This window comes from Poecilia mexicana, unplaced genomic scaffold (assembly GCF_051168715.1).
Source record: "Poecilia mexicana isolate PSO_F unplaced genomic scaffold, ASM5116871v1 scaffold_15, whole genome shotgun sequence".
In the NCBI taxonomy this organism is placed as follows: Eukaryota; Metazoa; Chordata; class Actinopteri; order Cyprinodontiformes; family Poeciliidae; genus Poecilia; species Poecilia mexicana.
The window spans coordinates 1,357,948-1,384,458 of record NW_028263384.1 but is presented as its reverse complement, the minus strand read 5'-3'; the positions used below and the strand labels follow the sequence as shown (position 1 = coordinate 1,384,458).

Here is a 26,511-nt window from a genome sequence, read left to right as displayed (position 1 = left end):
CAGTTTTATTATTTATTTAACTAAACAGGTTTTGTTCAGTTATCAGGTCAAATCTCACTGCAGGGACAGTTTGTTACGTTCCTCCCACCAGATGAGCTTCAGCACTGCACACACTCCTACACACACACACCTACACACACTCACGCACACACACACCTACACACACAGACACACACACACACACACACACACACACACACAGTGTTTCCGATGAAGGCCTGGTCCAGATAAGCTCTGAAGTGTTGGGCTAAATGTGGAAGCCGGCGGTGATAAGACGAACCGGCGCTGAGCCGTCAGGCGGTTCACTGCGAGGCGTTCAGGCTCAGTCAGGACAAGTTACAGGTGAATCAGCATCCTGGAAGGTTTTTAAATATCAAAACCAAGAACCCATTTCTTCAAGGTAAAACCTGAAGGATCTGCAGAAGTTTGGATCCTGGAAAACTCAGAGGAAAAGTCGGGACTTTAAATCGTTTCCTGAAGAACTGAGAGGACGACTGGAGGCGAGGAAGACTCTGCTGGACATGGAGGGACAGCCGGAGGTCAAAGGTCAGTTCAGGAACAAGATTCAGTTCAGATGGAAGAAATTTTACAGGTAAAAGAGAAAAATTAGAGGAAAACGATCCCTGATGGGAATCAACATGGAGGCCAACAAGGTCAAACTGTGACCTTGAAAATCTCAATAACAGCAGAAAAATCATGACATGATTCAGTTTTTCTTAATTAAACTTCATTTTGTTCTAAGAGCTGAACATGTGGATCACATATAATCTGTAAATAATTAAGCAGCGTTCTCCTCTTCATCACTGAACCCACTGTTAAGTTTTTATTGAGTTAAAAAAAACAGAATAATAAACATTTATAATAAACTGATGTTTTTCCTCAGAAGAGACCAGAATGGAGGCAGAAAACGACTCGACTGCAGAAAACGACTCGACTGCATCGGCGACAGACGGAGAGAAAGAACAACTGGAAACAGTGGAGGGAGAGAAAGAAAAGATTCTACAGGAGACAGAGGAGAAAATGGAGGATGAAAAGGAGGAAGACGATGAAAAGGAGGAAGAGAAGGATGGAAAAGATGGAGAGACAAATACAAAGAAAGATTTGGGACTTTGGGAATCGGAGGTGAGAATCTGATCTGCAGCTTTACGACTTTAACTTTTACTGAAGGTTGAATAAAGTTGTGTAAGTTTGTTTAAATATGTTAATTTAGTAAAAATGATCGATTATAATTAAGACAGGAGAAGAATTTAATCAGAATCCCTGATAGGAGAGTCAGAACCAGGCAGCAGAACCTCCAGCGGTCCGGTTCTGCTGAACACCGCCGATGATCTGATTGACCTTCCTGTTCGCCGACGATAGAGAACAGGAAGGTCGACACAGACTGCGCCATGTTGCCCTTAGCGTGTCGCATTGCCCATAGCATGTCGCGTTGCCCTTTGTGTGCTGCGTTGACCTTAGCATGTCGCGTTGACAATAGCATGTCGCATTGCCCTTAGCGTGTCGCATTGACCTTAGCATGTCGCGTTGACAATAGCATGTCGCATTGCCCTTAGCATGTCGCGTTGCCCTTTGTGTGCTGCGTTGACCTTAGCATGTCGCGTTGACAATAGCATGTCGCATTGCCCTTAGCGTGTCGCATTGACCTTAGCATGTCGCGTTGCCCTTTGTGTGCTGCGTTGACCTTAGCATGTCGCGTTGACAATAGCATGTCGCATTGCCCTTAGCGTGTCGCATTGACCTTAGCATGTCGCGTTGCCCTTTGTGTGCTGCGTTGACCTTAGCATGTCGCGTTGACAATAGCATGTCGCATTGCCCTTAGCGTGTCGCATTGACCTTAGTATGTTGTGTTGCCCTTAGCATGTCGCGTTGCCCTTAGCATGTCGCGTTGCCCTTAGCATGTCGCGTTGCCCATAGCATGTCGCGTTGCCCTTTGTGTGCTGCGTTGACCTTAGCATGTCGCGTTGACAATAGCATGTTGCGTTGCCCGTAGCGTGTCGCATTGACCTTGGCGTGTTGTGTTGCCCTTAGCATGTCGCGTTGCCCTTAGCGTGTCGCGTTGACCTTAGCGTGTCGCGTTGACCTTAGCGTGTCGCATTGCCCTTAGCGTGTTGCGTTGACCATAGCGTGTTGTGTTGACCTTAGCGTGTCGCGTTGCCCTTGGCGTGTCGCGTTGCCCTTAGCGTGTCGCGTTGCCCTTGGCGTGTCGCGTTGACCTTAGCGTGTCGCGTTGCCCTTAGCGTGTCGCGTTGACTTTAGCGTGTCGCGATGCCCTTAGCGTGTCGCGTTGACCTTAGCGTGTCGCGTTGCCCTTAGCGTGTCGCGTTGACTTTAGCGTGTCGCGATGCCCTTAGCGTGTCGCGTTGACCTTAGCGTGTCGCGTTGCCCTTAGCGTGTCGCGTTGACTTTAGCGTGTCGCGATGCCCTTAGCGTGTCGCGTTGACCTTAGCGTGTCGCGTTGCCCTTAGCGTGTCGCGTTGCCCTTAGCGTGTCGCGTTGCCCTTAGCGTGTCGCGTTGCCCTTAGCGTGTCGCGTTGCCTGTCATGGCGGCTCAGATCAGCAGCTGATCAGGTGAATCGTGTCGTTGTCAGGCTCTGATTTCATCCGTTCATTCAGGGTTTCCTGAGTGAGAGGATGAACGTTTCCTGATGAAGTCGCCGTCACGCTCCAGTTTCTTCTTCATGGCTTTTCTCCTCCTGTCCCTCCAGGCTGCTGCAGACCTGAAGCCTCCGCTGCCGGATCCTCAGTTTAACCGCAGATGCAGTTTGATCCTCAGCGATGTGAGTTTACAACGTTTAAAGGTTTTTAAATGATCTTCATTTAGCAGGAAGAATCTGAGCAGGGATTTCCTGCTGGTCCATTGTCAGGAGGTTCTGGTGACCCTGGTGACACGGTCCATTGTCAGGAGGTTCTGGTGACCCGGGTCCATTGTCAGGAGGTTCTAGTGACCCTGGTGACCCGGGTTCATTGTTAGGAGGTTCTGGTGACCCGGGTCCATTGTCAGGAGGTTCTGGTTCTGTCGGTTCGGTTCAGATGGTAAAATGTTCTCTCTCGGTTGCGGCTGCAGCTCGGCTGAGTGAGATGCAGGATGTGGGAGGAGCTGCTGTTGATTCAGGCTCAGCAGATAAAGACCGGCGGTCACGGTGCTTTAAATAGGCCGTTTCTCTCACTGCTGCAGCTCCTCCTCCATCAGGTTTCTCCTCTCTGCAGGATCAGCCTGATGTCTGGATCCTCTGGATCTGATGCTAACAGCCACCCTGAAGGAGACTCAACCCCAAAATAGTGCTGTTTCCATGGAAACGTCAGTCATTTCATTTTCCATCAGGAAAAACAGCTGGAGGAGGAAATCTGCCTTTTGAAAACTCTTCTGTTCTGTTTCTGTAATTTTTATGAGAAAACTCAACAACTGTCTCCAATTTAATTCAAATCTTTTATTTATCCCAGAAAGCAAATTAAATGTTGCTATAACTCTTCTAAGAGTCAAAGTGGATGGATCTCCAGTAGCAGTCAGTGTTGCAGCGGCTCTGGTGTTGATGAGATTTTGTTATATTATATAAATTCAGTTTGGCTTCCAGTGGAAATAATCAGACTGATAGTAATAAATGATGATTTTTATCTTGTCCAGCTGCAGGTTTGCTAATGCTAATGCTAACGCTAGATCTGCTGTGCTGCAGGTTCACTATAAGGAGGACTTTGAGAAGATGAAGGGTCAGAGCCTGTTTGTCCCTGGAGCCGAACTCATCCACTCCAGGAACATCAGCGCTGTGATCTCTGAGGTCTGAACTCACCACCGAAGGTCACATGACCTCGTCTGCTTCCTGTTAGCCTGACGCTCTCTGTTTCCAGTCCAAGTACAAGGAGGACGGGAAGAAGGAGGCGAATCTGTCCCTGTACTCCGTCCTGCCTGAGACTCCAGAGACGCAGCGAGCCAAGGAAGCTTCAGAGCTGCAGAGCGAGGTCCAACGTCTCCACTGAGACCCGAGAACCAGAGAATCACTGCATCAGTCACAGATAGTATCACTGACCACTAACCTGCATTTAAACCCTGAAGTTACAGAAGATTCATTAGAAACTAGAAAACTGAGGAGCATTGAGCTGCTTTACTTTATTGTCATTAAATCTTCAACATCACTAAATTATTCCAGTTGGCTCTTAAACACCAGATAATAAAACCATGTTACCAGGCAGCAGCCAGATCCTTCCTGTGTTTCTTTCATCTTAATCCAACGCCGTGTGTTTTAAAGTGCTGGCCGCTCTTCGTCCTGCTGATTGGATGTTTCCAAGCCGATCGATCCGACGGTTTAATGAGCCTCAGCAGAACCTGAAGCTGCAGCTGTTGGTCTTCAGTCAGTCAGCAGATCCTCAGGACCGAACCTGAGCGCCGGTCAGGAATCATGTTGGTTTTATTGGAGGAATAATTTTTATTTCGTCTGATTTTAGATCAGATACAAAGGGAATATGAAGACGGAGATTTCTTCCTCTCTTTACTCTCTGCTGCCTGAAACCACAGAGACCCAGTTTGTCAGAGAGCTGACGGAGATGCAGAGCGAGGTCCGCCTGGTTCTGGTGCCGGTCCAGATTGGGTCAAATGTTCATATGTAACTGATAATTCACCAATAATTCACCAACGATCCTCTGTCTGATCTGCAGAACAAATACAAGGAGGAAGGCAGGAAGGAGATGAGCAGCAGTTTGTTCTCTCAGCTTCCTGAAACCAGCCAGACGCAGCTGGCCCGGACCGTCCAGGACCTCCAGAGCCAGGTATCGGACCGAACCAGAACCACAGACCTGGGGCTGCCTGTCTGGTTGGCAGATGCAGATCCTTAAATTAGAGCTGATGTAAAACCTTCAGCCTTCCTGTTAGCAGGTGAAAGTCTGGGTCTCTCTGAATGAACCTCAGAATCTCTCAGCATGTGGTGGAAAACCTTCTTCCTGTTAAACGTCTTTCTGTCCGACCTAAACATCTCAGAGACAGACAGCTGGTAACGTTATGCAGCTGAAACCGTCTGATTCCGTCTTCAGATCAGTTCTTCCTTCTTCCTTCTTTAATTTTACAGTTTCCGTTCAGACATGCAGATTGTTTCTGATCTGTTTCAGAAAAAGTACCAAGAAGACGGGAGGAGGAAGGCGTCCGTGTCGCTGTACTCCCAGCTGCCAGACACGCCGGAGATCCAACACGCGCTGGAGGTTTCCCAGCTGCAGAGCGACGTACGCAAACACCGGGCCTCGGTCCGGTTCTGGTCCTGCTGGACCTCGGTCTGGTCCTGGTCCAGACCTAAAACCATGTCTTCATTTATCCGTTATTGTCCCTCATCCTGTCCTCCATCCTTCCTCCATCCTGTCCTCCATCCTGTCCTCCATCCTGTCCTCCATCATGTCCTCCATCCTGTCCTCCATCCTGTCCCTCATCCTGTCCTCCATCCTGTCCTCCATCATGTCCTCCATCCTGTCCCTCATCCTGTCCTCCATCCTGTCCTCCATCCTGTCCTCCATCCTGTCCTCCATCCTGTCCTCCATCATGTCCTCCATCCTGTCCTCCATCATGTCCTCCATCCTGTCCTCCATCCTGTCCTCCATCATGTCCTCCATCCTGTCCTCCATCCTGTCCTCCATCATGTCCTCCATCCTGTCCTCCATCATGTCCTCCATCCTGTCCCTCATCCTGTCCCTCATCCTGTCCTCCATCCTGTCCCTCATCCTGTCCCTCATCCTGTCCTCCATCATGTCCTCCATCCTGTCCCTCATCCTGTCCTCCATCCTGTCCCTCATCCTGTCCTCCATCCTGTCCCTCATCCTGTCCTCCATCCTGTCCCTCATCCTGTCCTCCATCCTTCCTCCATCCTGTCCTCCATCCTTCCTCCATCCTGTCCTCCATCCTGTCCTCCATCCTTCCTCCATCCTGTCCTCCATCCTTCCTCCATCCTTCCTCATATCTCTGATCAGATCAGCTGCAGGATTCGGTTTCTGAGTCGTTTCGTCTCGTTTCCAGGTGATTTATCGCTCCAAGCTGCCGGGGAGACGAGCTGCTGCCTCTCTGTACTCCCAGCTGCCCGACACCACAGAGATCCAGTTCGCCCGGGAGATGACGGAGCTGCACAGTGAGGTACCACACACACACACACACACACACACACACACACACACACACACACACACACACACACACACACACACACAGCAGGACATCTGGAAAAAGTCCTGATTTATTAAATATCAGTAATTCTTTATATATTTGTCCACTGATCTTCCAGAGTTCCTGTTTCTCCAGAGTTTCTGACGTTTTCTTCAAACTTTTGCTGCTTTTTAACTCTTGGAAACGTTGGAATAATAATATCATTTAATATTATTTGATAAACTCCTAAAGCTTGAATTCAAAATGTAAAAAATGAGATCAGGAACATTAACTCGGTGTTTAGGAGTTTTAAGCTTAAAATTTTAATCAGAAGTTTAAAATGAAATCAGATGTTTTATTTAAATCAACACATCTAAATCAATCAGCATGGATCTTCCTTCTGGCCTATTTAAAGTAATGTTTTTGTATTTCGTCTCAGAGTAAATACAAGGAGGGCGGCAGGAAGAGCGTCTCTCAGAGTTTCTACTCTCAGCTGCCAGAAACAGCAGAAACTCAGTTTGCTAAAAGTGTTTCTGATCTGCAGAGTCAGGTGAGAAAACATGGCAACCTGCAGCTGTTCTGGAAACGCTGCAGACTGAAACCGTTTGATTTCAGACCAGATATAAGGAATCGGGGAGGAAAGGCGTGAGCTGCAGTCTGTACTCTCTGCTGCCGGAGACGATAGAAACGGTCCGAGCCAAAGAGGTTTCTGAGCTATGCAGCGAGGTAAAACACCGCCAGCTTCACACCGAACCAGGAAGTAGAGAGATTCTCCACAGACATCAGACTGGATAGAAATGTGTTACTGTAGCTCGTTGTTCATATCAGAACCTTCTGGACCTTTACGTTCTGCTCTCTGGGTTCCAGCTGAAGTATAAAGAAGAAGGCAGGAAGGATGCGAGCGTCAGCCTGTACGCCGTTCTGCCGGAAACCATGGAAACGCAGCGCGCGAAGGAGGCGTCCAGCCTGCAGAGCCAGGTCCGCCGCCGAGCGTCGGCCTGGAAACACCAAGATGTCACATTTTATACGTTTTACACTGAATTTATAATAACCTGATAACATCTGGTACTTTGAGTTATTTATGGGATTCCTCAAGGCTTTGACTGGGCCACTTCTAGTTTCCTTCAAACATATTTCCAACTGTGCTGATTTTTAAAGTAAACATGTTTTAGAGATTTTCTGTTTTAAAGTTAAATATATGATAACATGGATGGACGTTAAAACATGAATGTCACTTCATTCAAACCCAGACGATCAGAGTGAGAGCAGAGAGCTGACATCTCCTGTTTCTGAATGAAAAATGTATTTTATGTCTGTTGTTTAACGTATATCATCATTTCCTGCAGGTGAAATATAAGGAAGGTGTGAAGGAGAAGATTCAGAGCAGTTTGTACCATCAGATGCCTGAAACTACGGAAACTCAGATGGCCAAACATCTGTCAGAGCTGCAGAGCGACGTACGAATAAAAACCTTTATGGATAACAGAAAGTTTTACATTCGGTTCTGCAGAAATACACTGAATGTTTGAATAACAAACAAGATAATAATGAGCAGATAAAATAAAAACAGGCTGGATGATCTCTGTAAATGAGCTAAACGTATTTCTGTTGTTCAGACTAAATACAGAGAAGCAGGAAAGAAGCAGATCAGCAGCTGCCTTTACTCTCTGCTGCCTGCGACTCTGGAGACGCAACACGCCAAAGAGACGACAGAGCAGCTGAGCCAGGTGGGAGTAATCAGATTACTCTGATCACTCAGAGTAATCAGAGTAATCAGATTACTCAGAGTAATCAGATTACTCTGAGTGATCAGAGTAATCAGATTACTCTGATCACTCACAGTAATCAGATTACTCTGATCACTCAGAGTAATCACACTAACACGTTTGTTTCCTGTGAAATCTGAGCAGCTGAAGTACCAGGAGAGCAGCAGGAAGGAAATGTCCAGCAGCCATTATGCCACCATGCCGGAGACGTCAGAGACCAGCTTCGCCAGAGAAATGAGCGACCTGCAGAGTGAGGTAAGCAGCATCATGTGACCCACCAGACCCAATCAGATCCTCCATGTCGGCCTGAAACTCTTCCTCAACAGGAAGGCGTTTAACCTTTAACCTTCCTGTTAGACTCTTCATCTCTTCAGCTCACATTTGGTTTAGTGTTAGAAATGGATTTTCAGAGAAAATCAGTAAATGTTCTGTGGAATAATGACTCTGTGCATCATCATTCTTCTGAGTGCTGTAGCTAATGTTTCATATGCTAATAATGTTAGCATCACCAGCCTGACCTCCTTCTGAATAAATTACATTCCTTCTTTATTTAGACTTCAGAACAGCTCAGTTCTTAACATGCAGCCAAAACCAAACAGTTTCTTACATTTTCATCGTCATCAGTTGAACATGTTGTGATTCTGTTCTTCCTCTGCTTTTCCTCTGCGCTCTAAAAGATTTCAGGAACACATTTCTGTCATCTCCAATCTTTTCCAATTTCCATATAAAAACAGGCGACAGTGAAATATTTAGTGGAGATGAATTTTCCTGATTGGACTCATAATGAAAACAGGAATTCACTGACATCCTGATGATTGTAGGAGGAATCTGTACAGATGCAGCATTGATTTCATGATCCAATTATCCAATAATGTTAATACTCCTGGCAGTAAGGTGAATGTCAGAAACATTTCCCATAATTAGGATTAGTATTTAATTCTTACAGTAAAAGTTAGAGGACAAACATAAAACACAAATATTTCATTTTAAGAGACTTTCCTTAAACTGTTTTCTGAAGAAATCCTGGCTCCGCATTAACTCCAGATATCAGAGAAATCAACACTAGAGATTATTAGAGAGCAAATCCATCAGCTGCTTCTGTTCATCAGTGGTAATAATCTTACCAGCTCTTTTTCTCACATCTATTTATTTTATGTTGTGTTTAAAACTGAGCCTTTCTGACGTCTCTGTGAATCATCGGGTCTAATTAGCATCACAAAGACGATCAAAGCTTTTTAATGCTGATGAGGCGATACGGCGAGTTAACGAGGTTCTGCTCAGCATCGGCCCGATCCGCCGGAAAATGTTCTGGAAGGACAGAGGAACAGACACACGTTTATGCTCATTATGATAATCTGGATTATTAATTATTAATCTGGATTATTAATCTCCTGTTTCATGTTGAAGGTTAAATATAAGGAGGACGGGATGAAGAGCGTCTCTCAGAGCCTCTACAGTCGGCTGCCAGAACCGGCCCAGATGAAGTTTGTTAAAGACGTTTCTGAGCTGCAGAGCGAGGTGAGCAGAACCAACCGGGTCGGGCTGCAGAACCAGGACAGAATCTGAGACACTCAGCCAAAACATGATTTAATTCATTTCCACAACACGGATCTGATGCTTTCACAGGTTTTACTAGAAAATGTCCTGAAAGCCGATGGAAATCTGGACGTTTTATTTAAAAATTACTTACACATAAAAATGTTGGTATTATATAAATACAGACAAGATTCCCATAAAAGTGTGAATATTTTGACTCTTATATTAAAATCAAAGGTTCATAGCTCGTCTGTATATATGATTAAAATGAATAAAGGTTTAAAGCTCCTTTTGAATGTTTTGTTTTTTAATTTATTGAGTTTTGGTCTTTGACTCTTTGCTGTTGTGGCTGTAGATGAAATATAAGCAGGACAGGAAGGAAGCGAGTCGCTCGCTGTTTTCCACGCTGCCTGAGACTCTGGAGACGATTCAGGCCAAGGAGGTTTCTGATCTGATCAATGAGGTAACGAACGTTTCTACTGAAACGTCTCAGGACAAGTTCACTCGTTTCATTTATTGTCATAAATCACTAGAACCCAAACAGTAAAATGTCTTTCTACAAATCACCATCTACATGTATAAGATCCATAAAACTAGATTCTAACTGTAGTTTAAACAGTGGGCTGAGTACTGAGCCCTGTGGGACACCGTAGTTAATTTAACTGACGTTTTTGTTATGTTTGTTTTTCCCTCCAGAGGAAATACAGAGACTCTGTGAGGAAAGATCTGAGCTGCAGCCTTTTCCACCAGCTGCCAGAGACGCTGCAGACGCTCCATGCCAAGGAAGTCTCCGACCTGCTGAGCGAGGTTTCAGCAGAAATGACTCACTGAAACCTGAATCTGTGTTTTCCTTTCTGCAGGATGAAGATGTGAATCTCATCATCCTTTAATTTCATTGTTTTTCAGGTTAAATATAAAGAAGACGGTAAGAAGGAGATGAATGTGAATCTTTACTCTGTGATGCCTGAAACCATCGACACGCAACACGCCAAGGAGGCGTCGGAGCTGCAGAGTGACGTACGGTTTTAACACAGAGACTTTGACTAGGACAGCAGAGTAACGCTGATCAAACAGCAGAATAAATTAATAAAACAGCAGGAAATAATAAAGTCCAGAACAGAAACACAAATAAAACCCAAAACTGATTAAAAAACATTGTTTTAGGTAATAACTAACATGGCTGTTTTTACTTACATTTATTATATTTTAAATGAAAATAAATTTCATGACTAAATTTTCCATTTGGTGATCATGTTGATCAGTTGCTTGTTAATTTATTGACTGAGTTATTTTCTGATTTTTCTTCAATCAGTTTTTCCTTTTCAACTTTTAATGTTAAAGAAAAGTAAAACAATGGAAAGCATCCATGTAAATTTTATTTAGGTTTTGTAACGTGTCGTCATTTCTTGCAGGTGAAATATAAAGAAGGAGTGAAGGAGATGCAGAGCAGTTTGTACCATCGGCTGCCTGAAACTACGGAAACCCAGATGGCCAAACATCTGTCAGAGCTGCAGAGCGACGTACGAACATGACGGCATTTCATTTCAGTCTGTAAAGTTATAAAATAATCAGATCATATCCTATAAATAACTTTTCCAGAACTTGGTAAATGAGCCTGGAAAGTCTTGAACAAAACAGACATTAAAATCTGGTTAATGGAGGATTTCTGGTTTAAACTTCCAGAATAAATACAAAGAAGCTGGAAGGAAGGAGATGAGGGCCAACATTTACTCTCAGCTTCCCAACACCATGGAGACGCAGAGAGCGAAGGAAGCGGCAGATCTGCTGAGCGAGGTGAGGATGAGGAGGATGAAGGTTATGATTCATTAATGAACTGACTATAAAAATATGTTCCTGAAATGATCTGATCCTGTTTAGATTAATAATTAATAGACATGAGATAAGAGCAAGAATTGATTTGTGGTGATAATTTATATAAAGGTTATTTTTAGATTTGACAGTGAAATAAAGCTGCTGTATTTCTCCTAGTTTACTATATAATAATTATTTCTCTGCCATGGATGTGTGGCAGGAGCCGATTCTGTCAAAAACCTTATAAAGAAAAGGATTATTAAGTTTCTAGTGTTTGATCTTAAAGTACAGAACAATATTTACTGCTGCATGTGAATTATGTTGAAAAGATGATGTCATTTTATGTGTTTAAATGAAAAGAATATACATTTGTGACAAAAGTGAAAGTAATGGTACCGAGTGGTGAACCTTGTGGAACACCAGCTGATAATGTGTTTAATGTTAGACATGCTGCGGTGTTTTAACAGATTCATATTATTTAACACGTTTATTTCTTTTAACAGATTAAATACAAAGAAAGTGGGAAGAAGGAAATGTGCGGCTCTTTGTACTCGACTCTCCCCGACACTCTGGAAACCAGCTTCGCCAGAGACATGACTGACCTACTGAGTGAGGTAAAATAAATCCCAGAACGTGGGATTATGTTTTCCTCTGCTTCTCTGGATTATTTGTTGCTGCTGGATTTGCTTGTAGTTTGTAGATTCATTTTATTTACAGTAAAATAAATCAGATTTAATCAGATCAAAGACTCATCAGGTTTGTATTGTTAGATTTATGAGTTTGACTTTTATTTTCATTTTGTTTTCAGAACAAATACAAAGAGGACGGGAAGAGGAATCAGTCTCAGAGTTTCTACTCTCAGCTTCCAGAAACGGCAGAGACTCAGTTTGCTAAAACCGTCTCTGAGCTGCAGAGCGAGGTAATCAGAGCTCCGCCTTTAACGTTCATCACATCCAAATGGCTCAGATGAATAAGGAACAGAATGAAGGCAGAGATGACAGACGTGTTTCAGATGAACTCGATGAATCTCATGGAGAACTGATTCTTTTTGTTCATAATCAGATGAAGTATAAAGAATCAGGAAAGAAAGAATCGGTGACCTCTCTGTACTCGACTCTACCGGAGACTCTGGAGACGCAGCGCGCGAAGGAGGCGACGCAGCTGCAGAGCCAGGTAACCTGCTCCTCCGGCACAACGCATGAACCAACGCGACCTCTGACCTCCAGCAACTTATAGAACCACGTTTAGCAGGAAGCGCTGTAGAAGCTGCTTCCTGTCTGACTGTTTCTGTCTCACATCATCATCTGTTTTTATTTCCATTATTACTTCAGTTCATTTGTTTAATTTCCATTTATAGAAATTCTGTTCCCAACAGAATTATAAGGTCGAGGTCTGAACTTTGACTGGACCATTTGCAACATTTGTTTGCTGTTTGTGACCATTGATGACCCAGTTTGAGGGAATCTACAGACAGATGGCCTCACTGGAGAATTTACTGGACAAACGTCTGGTTTCACTGCAGCCTGTTGGTGTGTGTGTGTGTGCGTGTGCGTGTGTGTGTGTGTGTGTGTGTGTGTGTGTGTGTGTGTGTGTGTTGCTCCTCCAGCTGACATACAAACAGAACCAGACGGTTGGATCCAGCCTTTACCACCTGATGCCAGAAACCATCGACACGCAGTTTGTCCGGCAGCAGACGGAGATGCTGAGTGAGGTACCACTTCCTGTCTGCTCCCCACCACTTCCTGTCTGCTCCCCACCACTTCCTGTCTGCTCCCCTCCACTTCCTGTCTGCTCCCCTCCACTTCCTGTCTGCTCCCCTCCACTTCCTGTCTGCTCCCCACCACTTCCTGTCTGCTCCCCTCCACTTCCTGTCTGCTCCCCTCCACTTCCTGTCTGCTCCGCTCTACTTCCTGTCTGCTCCCCTCCACTTCCTGTCTGCTCCCCTTTACTTCCTGTCTGCTCCCCTCCACTTCCTGTCTGCTCCCCTTTACTTCCTGTCTGCTCCCCTCCACTTCCTGTCTGCTCCCCTCCACTTCCTGTCTGCTCCCCACCACTTCCTGTCTGCTCCCCTCCACTTCCTGTCTGCTCCCCTCCACTTCCTGTCTGCTCTGCTCTACTTCCTGTCTGCTCCCCTCCACTTCCTGTCTGCTCCCCTTTACTTCCTGTCTGCTCCCCTCCACTTCCTGTCTGCTCCCCTTTACTTCCTGTCTGCTCCCCTCCACTTCCTGTCTGCTCCCCTCCACTTCCTGTCTGCTCCCCTCCACTTCCTGTCTTTAAGCCGTGGCTCTCTCTGCTCGGTGCTGCTGGTTAAAGTCATGAATGATTCTCTCTGCTGTCTCTCTGTTTCCTGACCAGGTGAAGTACAAAGCAGACGGGATGAAGGATCTGAGCCTCAGCCTTTTCTCGCTGCTTCCTGAGACTCTGGACAGTCAGAGAGCCAAAGAGCTGCAGGAGCTGCAGAGCCAGGTGGGAACATCACCTCCTCTGAGCCGACATCAGAGGAAACTCATCGTTTCTCACAGCTGAAGGCAGCTGCATTAAACATGCTAATGGCTCAGTTCTGTTTTAGTCTGAGGCAACAGGAGTAAAAACTAAAGATGGTTCAGAGGAGAACCGTTGAGCTGAAACTGTTTTTACTCTTCAGGCCAAATACAAAGAGGCCAGTAAGAAGCAGAGTTCATCGTCTCTGTACCACCGACTGCCTGAAACTCTGGAGACGCAACACGCCAAGGAGGCGACGCGGCTGCAGAGCCAGGTACGACGGCAGAGACTCGGTCTGCAGCTCCTGATGACAACGTTGGGTTTTCTGGTAGAACTTTGGGTTGAATTAAAGGGACCAGCTGCTTGATGATCACTGCTATGTTGGCTAACTTCGTCTCTTTTAGCTGCTTTATAAAGAAGGAGTGAAGAAGGAGCTGCAGAGTCCGGCTTACCACCAGCTTCCTGAAACTCTGGAGACGCAGTTCGCCCGCGAGGTCGGCCACATGCAGAGCCAGGTACGAGCAAACAGAGGGGGAGGAGCTTAAAGTCACCTGGTTACAGGTACAAGCAAACAGAGGGGGAGGAGCTTAAAGTCACCTGGTTACAGGTACGAGCAAACAGAGGTGGAGGAGCTTAAAGTCACCTGGTTACAGGTACGAGCAAACAGAGGGGGAGGAGCTTAAAGTCACCTGGTTACAGGTACGAGCAAACAGAGGGGGAGGAGCTTAAGGACACCTGGTTACAGGTACGAGCAAACAGAGGGGGAGGAGCTTAAAGTCACCTGGTTACAGGTACGAGCAAACAGAGGGGGAGGAGCTTAAGGACACCTGGTTACAGGTAGAGGCAAACAGAGGGGGAGGAGCTTAAGGACACCTGGTTACAGGTAGAGGCAAACAGAGGGGGAGGAGCTTAAAGTGACAGACTAACATCCAGCAGGAACACAGGAAACGTTCAACATGGATCCCAGATGGATAACATTTAGTATAAAAGTTTTTAAAATCCATATTAACCTTTAATTTATGGTAAAAATCTGAATCTGTTCAGGATCCAAATTCAACAAACAACAAATAAACCTAAATATGCTTTAATACACACAGTGGAAACTGTCTTAGGTTTTATGGATCAGCAAATTTATCTTCTGATTTTATATTTCTATTTGCTGTTGCATTTTTACTGATCCAAACTGGTAAAAACTATCTGCATAAAATTATGGAATATTTCTTCACTATTTTGTCTGTTTCTGACTAAAATGTGAGAATTTTTTTTTTTCCAGAAGTTGTTTTAAGGTTTAGTTTCCTCAAACTACAGATGGAAATTAAACAATAATGAGGCAGAAAGTTTGGAGGAAAAGAGAGACAACATCTTCAGGATGACAGCTGGTCCTGCATTTAATAATGATAATAATAATAATAATAATAATAATGATAATAATGATAATAATAATAATAATAATAAAAATGATAATAATAATAATGTTCCTCTGACTGTAGCACAGATACACAGCCGAGGGGAAGCAGCTTCTCTCTCAGAGCGTTTTCTCTCAGCTGCCAGAAACCAGCGACATCAAGTCGGCTAAAGCTGCTTCTGAGCTGCAGAGCGAGGTGAGAGCAGAAACCTCTGGGTCCTCTTCATCACAAATCAGAAGAGCTGATGATGAAGAGCTGATGATGAAGAGCTGACGCTGCTGCAGGTTCAAACGGTTCATCTCTGTTTCAGGTCAAGTACAGGTCGTCTGGCCGGCAGCAGGACGGCAGCAGCTTCTTCTCTGGGATGCCAGAAACTCTGGAGACTCAACATGCCAAGCAGGTTTCTGAGATGCAGAGCCAGGTACACACACACACACACACACACACACACACGCTGAGAGAGGCTAACTAACCCTCATATCTTAGCCTTAGAGGAAGCTGCAGTACCAGAGAGAACCTTCTTGTTCTGGTTTTACAGTAATGTGTTGCTGACTCAGCTGTCTTATTATAATTGATTATTTTTTTATCAGTTTCCATAACGAGATGTTTAGTTTTTAGCTGTGACTCTAACAGCAGCCGGTGGTGCTGGATGGACCAGCTGCTGCCTGAGTTTCCTGCTGTTTCTACCTGCTGCTCGTTTCTTCGTCTGTCAGGTGAAATATAAATCGGACCTGAAGCAGCTGCAGTCCAGTTTGTTCTCCAGCCTTCCTGAGACGCTGCAGACCCAACGGGCCAAAGAAGTGACTGACCTGCAGAGCCAGGTGAGCAGCTGGCCGGTCTGCAGGTAAAACAGCAGAGAATGAAAATAGAAAGATATGAAAATATCATCTGGATGAACCAGATGATGAAATGACTTCATGGTGTTTTAAAGTTCAGATGAATTTATCACCAACAACCTCAAACTGATACTTTAATCTTTTCAACTTTTCCTTTTTATTCATGTTCATGTTTGTAGCTGAAGACACTTTTATTCATTTTCATGTCCAACATAGAGAAATATGTTAAAAAGTGTAAGAAAGCAGCAGAAGAAGCTACAGCTAATACTCAGGATGAATTCACTACATGACGTCATAAAATGAAGGATTAGAGGAGAAATGTTTAGAGTTCAGGAAACATGAAGACTCAGCAAACCGACACCCTGTGGAGAGATTTAAAAGTTATTTACTGTAAACTGTCAGATCATTATAATAAACATAAAGATGGCAGCATCAGGTAAATACTGGACTTTCTGTTCTGGCTCTGAGAAACAGATTCCAACTATTCACCAGAATAACTTTATTTATATTAGTTCAGTGATTTATCCCCATAATCAGCTGTCATGGTTTAACAAGGCTTTACTTCTTATACATTAAAATAAATACTTAGAGATTATTGGTTCATCTCGAGTTTTTCATGACATGTCTTTTTTTTCCCTTAAATGTACAGAATCTCACAGCTTTTATGATTTATTTAATGCTAGACATTCATTAGATGAGCTCAGTGTTACCCTGTTGCTGCTGCAGGTGAAGTATAAGGAGGGCAGTCAGAAGGATTCATCGTCTCTGTACCAGCTGCTCTGTGAGACGCCGGAGACGCAGCTGAGCCGGCAGGTGATGGAGGTCCAGAGCGAGGTGTGACTCGGCTCTCTGAAACCTGCTGCTGCTCTCTTCCTTTCTCTCTTTTCCTCTCTGTCTCTCTTCCTCTCTGTCTCTCTTCCTCTCTTTCTCTCTTCCTCTCTCTCTCTTCCTCTCTCCTCTCTTTCTCTCTGCTCTCTTCCTCTCTGTCTCTTCCTCTCTCTCTCTTTTCCTCTCTGTCTCTTCCTCTCTCCTCTCTTCCTCTCTCTCTTTTCCTCTCTGTCTCTCTTCCTCTTTCTCTCTCTTCCTCTCTCTCTTTTCCTCTGTCTCTCTTCCTCTCTGTCTCTTCCTCTCTCTCTTTTCCTCTCTGTCTCTCTTCCTCTCTCTCTCTCTCTCTTCCTCTCTCTCTCTTCCTCTGTCTCTCTTCCTCTCTGTCTCTCTTCCTCTCTGTCTCTCTTCCTCTCTCTCTTTTCCTCTCTGTCTCTCTTCCTCTCTCTCTCTCTTTTCCTCTGTCTCTCTTCCTCTCTGTCTCTCTTCCTCTCTCCTCTCTTTCTCTCTGCTCTCTTCCTCTCTGTCTCTTCCTCTCTCTCTCTTTTCCTCTCTGTCTCTCTTCCTCTCTGTCTCTCTTCCTCTCTTTCTCTCTTCCTCTCTCTCTCTTCCTCTCTCCTCTCTTTCTCTCTGCTCTCTTCCTCTCTGTCTCTTCCTCTCTCTCTCTTTTCCTCTCTGTCTCTCTTCCTCTCTGTCTCTTCCTCTCTCTCTCTTTTCCTCTCTGTCTCTCTTCCTCTCTGTCTCTTCCTCTCTCTCTTTTCCTCTCTGTCTCTCTTCCTCTCTCTCTCTCTTTCTCTCTGCTCTCTTCCTCTCTGTCTCTTCCTCTCTCTCTCTTTTCCTCTCTGTCTCTCTTCCTCTCTGTCTCTCTTCCTCTCTGTCTCTCTTCCTCTCTGTCTCTCTTCCTCTCTTTCTCTCTTCCTCTCTCTCTCTTCCTCTCTTTCTATCTGCTCTCTTCCTCTCTGTCTCTCTTCCTCTCTGTCTCTCCTCCTCTCTGTCTCTCTTCCTCTCTGTCTCTCTGCTCAGCTGCTCCTGTTCTGCAGGTGAAGTACAGGAACAGTTTCAGGGATTTATTAAATATATTTGTTATTTTTCTGTGTCCTAGTCAAAGTACCGGAAGGACCTGGAGGATCTGCCCTGCTCTCTGTTCTCTCTGCTGCCTGAAACCTTACAGACACAGTTTGCTAAAGAAATGGCCGAGACGCACAGCGAGGTGAAAACCTGCAGCTTAACATCAGATAAGATTTAAAAATACATTTAAAGCTCCAAACATGCTGACGTCTGATTGGTCTGCTGCTGATAAATCTGACCAATGAAGTCAGAGAACGCTCCAGCAGCAGATAGAGGTCAGAGGTGATAAGGAGGCTGACTGGTCCGTCTCTCCTGTCAGGTGAAGTACAAGCAGGCGGCGAAGGAGCAGACGGCGTCTCCTCTTTACTCCTCGCTGCCTGAAACCCTGGAGACGCGACGCGCTAAAGACGCTGCGGCGCTGCAGAGCCAGGTGAGTTTCTGTCCTTCCTGTTCCTCCAGTCTGACTCCACCAGCAGATAAATGAACTGACTGCGTCGCTCTGGACCTTCGTCTCAACAGAAAAAATACTCAGAAGAAGGAAGGAAGGAGATGAGCTGCCCACTGTACGCCCAGCTGGCTGAAACGGCAGAAACTCAGTTTGCCAGAGAGGTGACAGAAATCCAGAGTGAGGTACGGTTCAGACCTTCCTCATGCTGATCAGGTTTCAGTTTGGTTACGATCCGGTCTGGAGGTCACGACCTTCAGCCAGAAGAGGTGGGCTGATGTCACCAGAGACGGACGGATCTCTGATGGTTCTGGTCCCGTCTGTAGAGGTCTGGATTCATTCTGACCTCCATCTGTGGTTCTGGATCCAAACGGCTGAAATGGACTCTGAAAACATGTTTGGTTCTCTGTAAACGGACTTCAGTTCGTTTCCTCCGTTGGTCTGAACTCTGACCCGAATCCTGGTTCAAACCAAACAACCAGAACCTGGGCTGGTCTCGGTCTGCTGGTCCAGTTCTGGTGTGAACACAGTCCAGCCTGGATCCAAACAGGACATTTACGTCTCTTTGGACTTCATGAGCCACCGTAGCTGGGCGTCATGGTGACCATGAGCCTTTCAGTGCTGCTGCTGCAGGTTCTGATTGGACTGGATGGTACCTGGCCCTGTTTTCTGCTTAGCGACGCCAGCAGCAGGTTGTGGGTCAGAACATGCAGAACATCTTGTCTCATTCAGCTGCAGCAGAATTTACTGACACTAATTCAGATTTATCTAATTCCAAAATGAGAAAAATCTCAACATGAAACATTTTGAATGATCTGCTTGTGAAGCGGCACAAATGTGAACAACAGAAATGCAGCACAAAATATCTCCATGTTAGTTCAGTTTCTGGGTCTGTGTTCTGTTCTGACCCGACATTTCTGCCTAATGGGACAAAATATCATCACCTGCATGGCTCAGTTTACAGACTATCAAAAAGCACAATGTGAAAGCAAACTGGAGCAAAAGAAGGAAATAAAGTTCAGTTTTGGTTCGGATCAAACAAACGGACCGTCTGGTGTGAACAGAACCCGGGTCCAGAACCCAGAATGAGCTGCAGGTTGAGGAGCCTCCGGGTTTCCCTTATGGGTCTGATGTGCACATTTTGAAGTTTGCTCCTTCCTGAACTGTAACGTAGTTTAAAGATGTAGCTGATAGATAAAATATTTTTCTTTCTGGTTTTAAATCTCCAGAACAAATATAAGGAAGGAGGGAAGAAGGTCCAGACGCTCAGCGTTTACTCTCAGCTCCCAGAAACCAACCAGACCCAGTTTGCTAAAAACGTCTCTGAAATCCAAAGTGAGGTAAAACCAAAAGTTTTCGGGGACCAAACTCTGAAGCTGAAATGTGTGTCTGTCTCTTTAAATCCTGCTGTCGCGTTTCAGGTGAAATATAAAGAGTCAGGAAAAAAAGAAACGTCCAGCAGTTTGTACTCGAAGCTTCCTGAGACTCTGGAGACGCAGCACGCTAAAGACGCTACGCAGCTGCAGAGCCAGGTACGCATCTTCATCCCTCATCTTCATCGCTCCTCTTCCTCTCTGATGTCAGTTTGTGTTTCCAGGTGAAGTACAAGCAGCCGCTCAGCGTCTCTCTGTTCCACCGCCTGCCTGAGACGACAGAGACGCAGCTGGCCAAGGAGCTGAGAGACGTTTACAGCCAGGTAAACCCTCAGCCGGGTCACCGTGGCGTCGCCATGGAGACGCTGCAGTCAGCTGCGATTGGTTGATTCCCCCAGGTGAAGTACAGAGAGGAGGGACAGAAGGAGCTGAGCAGGAGCCTTTACTCCCGCCTCCCGGAGACGGAGGAGACGCAGCGGGCCAGAGAGACGGCCGAGATCCAGAGCCAGGTGATGAAGGACCCTGAACGCATCACTCAGCATCTGTCTGTCTGTCTGTCTGTCTGTCTGTCTGTCTGTCTTCTGTCTGTGTGTCTGTCTGCCTGTCTGTCTGTGTGTCTGTCTGTCTGTCTGTCTGTCTGTCTGTCTGTCTGTCTGTCTGTCTGTCTGTCTGCCTGCCTGTCTGTCTGTCTGTCTGTCTGTGTGTGTGTCTGTCTGTGTGTGTGTCTGTCTGTCTGCGTGTCTGTCTGCCTGCCTGTCTGTCTGTCTGTCTGTCTGTGTGTGTGTCTGTCTGTGTGTGTGTCTGTCTGTTGATGGATGAAATGTTTTAAATTTTGACATAAAAATGTTTTTCAACATTAATAGTTAATGAATCTTCATTTGTTTGTGTCCTCATACAGCCGATATCAGAGGTTAATTAAATATATTTATGTTATTTTTCTGTCCTAGTCAAAGTACAGGAAGGACCTGGAGGATCTGCCCAGCTCTCTGTTCTCTCTGCTGCCTGAAACTCTGCAGACGCAGTTTGTTAAAGAAATGGCCGAGACGCACAGCGAGGCGAGGCAGAAATGTTTTTATTCATGTTTTCACTTCATGTGTTCATTTTAGATGAATGTCTTTTTGTTTCCCCAGACAGAGTTTAGTTACAGAAACAACTTGTTTCTTTGTCAGTCAGTAAACTCATGTATTTGTGTTAGTTTCACTTCATGTAAAGCCTGAATATTTTCTCTGGATGCTTTATTTGCTGTTTGTCTGGAGGCGGCTGAAGGTCTCTGTCCGTCTCTGCAGGTTAGATACCGGGAGGCCAGCAGGACGGACAGCAGCCGCGCTCTGTTCCACCGGCTGCCCGACACGCTGGAGACGCAGCGCGTTAAACACGTTACTGAGCTGCAGAGCCAGGTGAACACATGAATTATTCACCCCTCCACTTTTCAGCCCTGAATATTTCAGCATCAAACATCAGAGCGGCTCGTTCCCGCCATCCTTATGCAGAGCTCAGCTGTTCTCTGGTTTAAAAACAAAGTTCAGATTTTTCTCTAAGTGAAGCTGGAGCTGCAGACAAACTTTAATGTCAGAATCATTTCATTTCTCTACAGTTTGTGAGAAGAACTGAACCAGAACCGAACATCTGGAGCTTTTATGTATTAAAAATCAGATTCTGGAGAAAAACCAGAAGCAAACAGAGAAATAACCTGAACAATCCCTCTGTAAGCTGCTGCAGTTTCATGCATTAACAAATAATTCTTGACTCATCTGGTTTTAACACAGAGTACGGCTGAGAATAACCTCCAGCATTTTATCCTGCTGGGTTTAATAAAGTTAAACCCAGAGGTCGGAGGTCAGCTCCGTGTCAAACTGTTTCGGTCTCATTAACGTGTTTAAATGGATCCAGTTTGGTTCCTAAAGTCAGTAAATGTGTTTAGTTAAAGTCCAGATCTTAACGAACTCGGCTGTTTGTGCTGCAGAATAAATACAAGCAGAGCGGGAAGAAGTTCCTGTCGTCTAGTTTCTACGCTCAGCTGCCCCAGACTGCAGAGACGGAGCTCGCCGCCAAGATGGCCGACCTGCTGAGCGAGGTGGAAGGTCACATCCTGTTTGCTGGGTGGAAAAGGTTCCTGTGATCGTCCTGACTGCATCGTTTCGTCTTTTCCTGCAGAACAAATACAAAGAGGACGGCATGAAGAGCCGCTGCCACAGCCTGTACTCCCAGCTGCCGGAAACCACCGAGATCAACTTCGCTAAAACTGTTTCTGAGCTGCAGAGCGAGGTGAGGACCGCTCAGACCGGTACCGGTCCAAACCCACTTCCTGTCTGAACGTTTGGCTGATGATGGTTTGTTCAGGCTAAATACAAGGAGGCCAGCAGGAAGGAGGCGGGCCGAAGCCGGTACCACCGGCTGGCCGAGACTCTGGAGACGCAGCACGCGAAGGAAGCAACGGAGCTGCAGAGTGAGGTACGGATCTGAGGACCGGTACCGGTCCAAACCGAGGTACGGATCTGAGGACCGGTACCGGTCCAAACCGAGGTACGGATCTGAGGACCGGTACCGGTCCAAACCAAAAAACACACAAGGTACGGATCTGAGGACCGGTACCGGTCCAAACCAAACAACACACAAGGTACGGATCTGAGGACCGGTACTGGTCCAAACGAGCTGAGCCTCCTGAGGTTCTGATCTGGAACCAAACTCCTCTTCCTCCTGGATTCACTGTCATCAGCCTGAAGACATTTATTCAGCTCAGAGCTGAACTGTTGGAGTCCAGAGGTCATAATTCCTTGACCTCCATTTGATCAGGAGAAAAGGTCAAAGGTCGTTCTTTCCCCTCCACTTTGACCCCTGATCTAAACCGTGTCTGAACTGAGCTGCAGCTCCTCCTCATCCGATGAGGCGTGACGTTCAATCTCTGGTTTGGTTGTTTAGCTGCTGAGCTGCTGCGTCTGATCCGGTTCAGATCCTGTAAACCAGGGGTGTCAAACTCAGTTTCACCGAGGGCCACTGCAGCATATTGGCCCCCCTCAACGGGCCACATTGACGGTACAGATCAGGAGTGCATCCCTGCTAAAACACCCCAGACAAAAGGTTGACTTCCCTCATTCAGTTCTGTAGAGGCTTATAATGAGTCAATGGTCCAGGTGTGTTAGAGAAGGAATGCATCTAAAGCTGCAGATGGAAGCTCTGGAAAACTAGACTTGGGCAGCCCCAGCATAAATGTATAAAAATACAATGTTAAAAATAAATTAAACACCTCATATAGTTAAATAACTGATTTTATGTATTAAAGTTTTAAATATTACATTTGAGTTTCCATGGATGTAAAATTACTGCTCAGTTTAAAAATTACAATATTTAAATCAGTGTTTAAAGGTAAGCAAACGAATAATAAAAACAAGTCACATGGGCAGACATTATAGACTTTACGCATAGATTTAGTCTCAGAGGCAACTGAAATCAATTAATTTAAAAATCCTTTCTGAATATCATCTCATGGTCTCTGAACTAAATGCGTCTTTCTGACCGGAGCTGACAGCGAGTTGAAGAGTTATGGACCGGACGCTTTGGAGCGTCTGGTTAGGAAGCGCATTACAAACCTTTGGTTGAAATGTAGTTTGTAGTCAATTCATGCTCAAAACATATTTTACGTCAATCATCAGCCTATAAAATGCTGGGGGGCCACATGTGGCCCGCGGGCCTTGAGTTTGACACATGTGCATTACGCCATAGAACTGCCAATTGGTAATTGAAGTAAAGTAGCTTCGATTTCAAAGAAGCCGACATTGAAGTCGATTGGCAAATGAACCATCACCAAAGAGGAAGGCTCTTGTTGTCTCACTGCACCCCAAGAGATGCAAAACCTACAAAAACAGTTTCTGTCTGGTTTCGAACCAGAGACCTTTTGCGTGTAAAGCAAACGTGATAACCACTACACTACAGGAACTGAACTTGTCTGCTTTGTTTCAGTTTGAGGTTCCAAAGTTGATGATGTGAGATGCAACGCATGAAAATGTCAACTGAGGCTTGCACTCAGATGCCTGGATTCAGAGTACAGACCATGACACCACAGACCCTTGTTGACCTTTAGTAAACACCTGTGATGAAGAGAACATGCAAAATCTGTTTCTGTCTGGTTTCGAACCAGAGACCATTTGCGTGTAAAGCAAACATGATAACCACTACACTACAGAAACTCAGGCTGTTTGCAGTGTTCCTGGTAGATGATCCACATTTTGTTAGAGACTAATGTCAACGATGGGCATGAAACAATGTCAAATACTTACAGATCCTCTCAGAGAGCACAGTAACTTGGTGAACAAACTGTCAGACTTATACTTGTGCCTAATTTCACATTACAGTCCATAAACTAAGCCTGGGATCAACAAATTGTATTGAAGATGTCATTAGCAGAGACAAATGGTTCTACAGAGACTTGGCTAAATGGCTATAAAATAAAATCAATACTTACAAATAAAAGATGGTTCAAAAATAAAATTAACACATTAAAATAAAAAATATCTGTGAAATAAAATCAACACTTGAAAATTAAAAATGGTTCAAAACTAGAATCAACACTTCAAAATACAAAATCTCTGGAAAATAAAATATTATGTATGTTGTTTTGAAAAACATTAGAATATAAGCATTTTATCAAATCTTCAATGTGGTAAGATCATGTAAGTTCTTCTTAAATCCATGGAAACCCAACAGTTTGTAAGGTAGGTGAGTTAGCTCAGCAGGTTAGAGCACCGTGCTGGTAATGCTGAGGTCGTCGGTTCAAACCCCATATGGGGCAATTCATGTGTAAGGTCCTTCAGGCAATCAACACTTCAAAATAAATAAGGGTTCAAAAATAAAATCAACACTTCAAAATAAAATCAACACTTTACAATAAAAAGGGTTTCAAAAATAAAATCAACACTTTACAATAAAAAATGGTTCAAAAATAAAATCAACACTTCAAAATAAAATCAACACTTTACAATAAAAAGGGTTTCAAAAATAAAATCAACACTTCAAAATAAATAAGGGTTCAAAAATAAAATCAACACTTTACAACAAAAAGGGTTTCAAAAATAAAATCAACCCTTTACAATAAATAAGGGTTCAAAAATAAAAAATGGTTCAAAATGTATCATGGTAACTGTTTCTGTCTGTTCAGTCCATAAAATAAGCCTGCGACAAGTGGTTCTACAGAGACTTGGCTAACAAATAAAATCAATACTAAAAAATGGTTAGAAAGCGCATTACAAACCTTTTGTTGAAATGACGCGTTAAATTCAAGTCTCCATTACAGACCAGATAAAACTAAAGAGAATGAAACGTTGTGTTAATCCATCTGAGGAGCCGGTAGTTTATCTTGAGGAAATAAATGACGACGCAGAAGTTAATTAGACTGTAACATGCGCAGTCCGCTGCTCAACCACTGCGGACTGCGAAGACTTAGAAACCGCTGGGAGAAACTCATCCAGCGGATTTAACAAATGGAGCCTTCTGGGTTCACGTTACCCAGGAGAGCCGCTCTGGAGGAGCTGCAGACGTGACATCTGTCCGTTTCGGAGAAGCGAAACCACGCAAAAAAAAAAAAATAATAAATCCTGGTAGAAGCGCACACCGGACCGCTCAGGGTAAAACACTCAGAGTTCAGTTGATCTGTTTGGATCAGACAGATCCAACTGACTGATGAATTGGCGCAGATTTTTCTGCAGATGGGAACCAGGAGGAAGTTGTTCAGACCCCAGCGGGTGAAGTGATGCTAATTTAAGTGAAGTCGCTTAATTTAATTTATTAAAAGTTATTGGGGCCTCAGTCAGTGGTTTTTGTCACTACGGAGAAAAATGTAGATGCATTTATCTGCTTAATCTGTGATGGGATCTGGATTCACGGTGAATATTAACTAAACTGCATGCGGCTAAATAGCCGATGTTAATATGATTGTAATTTCACGGATAAAAATAGTACATGACCGATTTTTTATGTTGTCGGTCAAGATAATGGATAACAAAAAAAGTCTAGCGCCACCTGCCGCCCTGACACCAACTCACACATCTTCATTCACAGTCTTACTTGTAAATCGATTTTTCTTTTCTTGGACGTTTTGATGTTAGCTTGTCGATGTTTTATTCGCTGGGAAAACCAATAAGCAGTTTGAGGTGACTCTGCTGCTCTCTAGTGGCGAGAAGCTGTAATGTTGGCTGGTAACAATCGGAATGCATTATGGGAGATGTAGTTTGTAGTCAATTCGTCCTCAAAACCTATTTTAAGTAAATCATCGTCCTATAAAATGCTTGGGGGGCCACATAAAAAGACATGGTGGGCCGCATGTGGCCCGCGGGCCTTGAGTTTGACACATGTGCTGTAGAGATTCTTCAGATTCCTCCTCTGGTTCCGTCACAGAATCATTCACAGGAACCAACTCAGTCAGGAGGCAAACCCAAAGTCTGAAATCAAAATAAGAAAACATTGAGAACGAAGGGGTTTGGATATATTTTTAAACAGATTTTGTATCAAACTTTGCAGCCAAATTTGTTTCTGATCTGCAGGTGAAATACAGAGACGGCAGGAAGCAGCTGAGCTGCAGCCTGTTCTCTCTGCTGCCGGAGACCGATGAGATGAAGTTCGCCAAAGCTGTGATGGAGCTGCAGAGCGAGGTGAGGGTCAGGGAGAGCAGCTCAAAGTTTAAATATGTTTAAACTTGTTTAATCATCAGTATAACTTTATTTTGTTCCAGAATAAATACAAGCAGAAAGGCAGACAGGAGATCAGCAGCTCCGCTTTCCACCAAATGCCTGAAACCAAAGAGACGGAGTTCGTCAAGCAGCTCTCAGAAATACACAGTGAAGTGAGACAGTCTGACATTTTAA

At 44.8% G+C, this 26,511-nt stretch overlaps 1 protein-coding gene and 1 non-coding gene across 2 annotated transcripts in view; one reads left to right on the top strand and one right to left on the bottom strand.

Moving 5' to 3' along the window:
- Positions 1–187: 187 nt before the first annotated feature.
- The window catches only part of LOC106903449 (uncharacterized), a 44,137-nt gene continuing 17,813 nt past the window's right edge, over positions 188–26,511 (top strand). Inside the window, exons 1-46 of the mRNA XM_088013326.1 lie at positions 188–546; positions 884–1,122; positions 2,706–2,777; positions 3,672–3,773; positions 3,844–3,954; positions 4,438–4,548; positions 4,648–4,758; positions 5,095–5,205; positions 5,987–6,100; positions 6,549–6,659; positions 6,725–6,835; positions 6,977–7,087; positions 7,456–7,566; positions 7,726–7,836; positions 8,020–8,130; positions 9,283–9,393; positions 9,767–9,874; positions 10,108–10,218; positions 10,318–10,428; positions 10,824–10,931; positions 11,095–11,205; positions 11,727–11,837; positions 12,032–12,142; positions 12,286–12,396; positions 12,830–12,934; positions 13,579–13,689; positions 13,868–13,978; positions 14,109–14,219; positions 15,195–15,305; positions 15,421–15,531; positions 15,824–15,931; positions 16,673–16,780; positions 17,874–17,981; positions 18,159–18,269; positions 18,359–18,469; positions 19,514–19,624; positions 19,706–19,816; positions 19,882–19,980; positions 20,056–20,166; positions 20,605–20,712; positions 20,944–21,054; positions 21,621–21,731; positions 21,812–21,922; positions 21,998–22,108; positions 26,191–26,298; positions 26,379–26,489. Of these exons, the coding sequence (XP_087869452.1) occupies positions 522–546; positions 884–1,122; positions 2,706–2,777; positions 3,672–3,773; positions 3,844–3,954; positions 4,438–4,548; positions 4,648–4,758; positions 5,095–5,205; positions 5,987–6,100; positions 6,549–6,659; positions 6,725–6,835; positions 6,977–7,087; positions 7,456–7,566; positions 7,726–7,836; positions 8,020–8,130; positions 9,283–9,393; positions 9,767–9,874; positions 10,108–10,218; positions 10,318–10,428; positions 10,824–10,931; positions 11,095–11,205; positions 11,727–11,837; positions 12,032–12,142; positions 12,286–12,396; positions 12,830–12,934; positions 13,579–13,689; positions 13,868–13,978; positions 14,109–14,219; positions 15,195–15,305; positions 15,421–15,531; positions 15,824–15,931; positions 16,673–16,780; positions 17,874–17,981; positions 18,159–18,269; positions 18,359–18,469; positions 19,514–19,624; positions 19,706–19,816; positions 19,882–19,980; positions 20,056–20,166; positions 20,605–20,712; positions 20,944–21,054; positions 21,621–21,731; positions 21,812–21,922; positions 21,998–22,108; positions 26,191–26,298; positions 26,379–26,489 (5,064 nt within the window). The 5' untranslated portion in view covers positions 188–521. The remainder of the gene's footprint in view (positions 547–883; positions 1,123–2,705; positions 2,778–3,671; positions 3,774–3,843; positions 3,955–4,437; positions 4,549–4,647; positions 4,759–5,094; positions 5,206–5,986; positions 6,101–6,548; positions 6,660–6,724; positions 6,836–6,976; positions 7,088–7,455; positions 7,567–7,725; positions 7,837–8,019; positions 8,131–9,282; positions 9,394–9,766; positions 9,875–10,107; positions 10,219–10,317; positions 10,429–10,823; positions 10,932–11,094; positions 11,206–11,726; positions 11,838–12,031; positions 12,143–12,285; positions 12,397–12,829; positions 12,935–13,578; positions 13,690–13,867; positions 13,979–14,108; positions 14,220–15,194; positions 15,306–15,420; positions 15,532–15,823; positions 15,932–16,672; positions 16,781–17,873; positions 17,982–18,158; positions 18,270–18,358; positions 18,470–19,513; positions 19,625–19,705; positions 19,817–19,881; positions 19,981–20,055; positions 20,167–20,604; positions 20,713–20,943; positions 21,055–21,620; positions 21,732–21,811; positions 21,923–21,997; positions 22,109–26,190; positions 26,299–26,378; positions 26,490–26,511) is intronic.
- Positions 23,769–23,841, bottom strand: trnav-uac (transfer RNA valine (anticodon UAC)). Its single transcript has one exon. It is a non-coding gene; the product is annotated as a tRNA-Val (tRNA).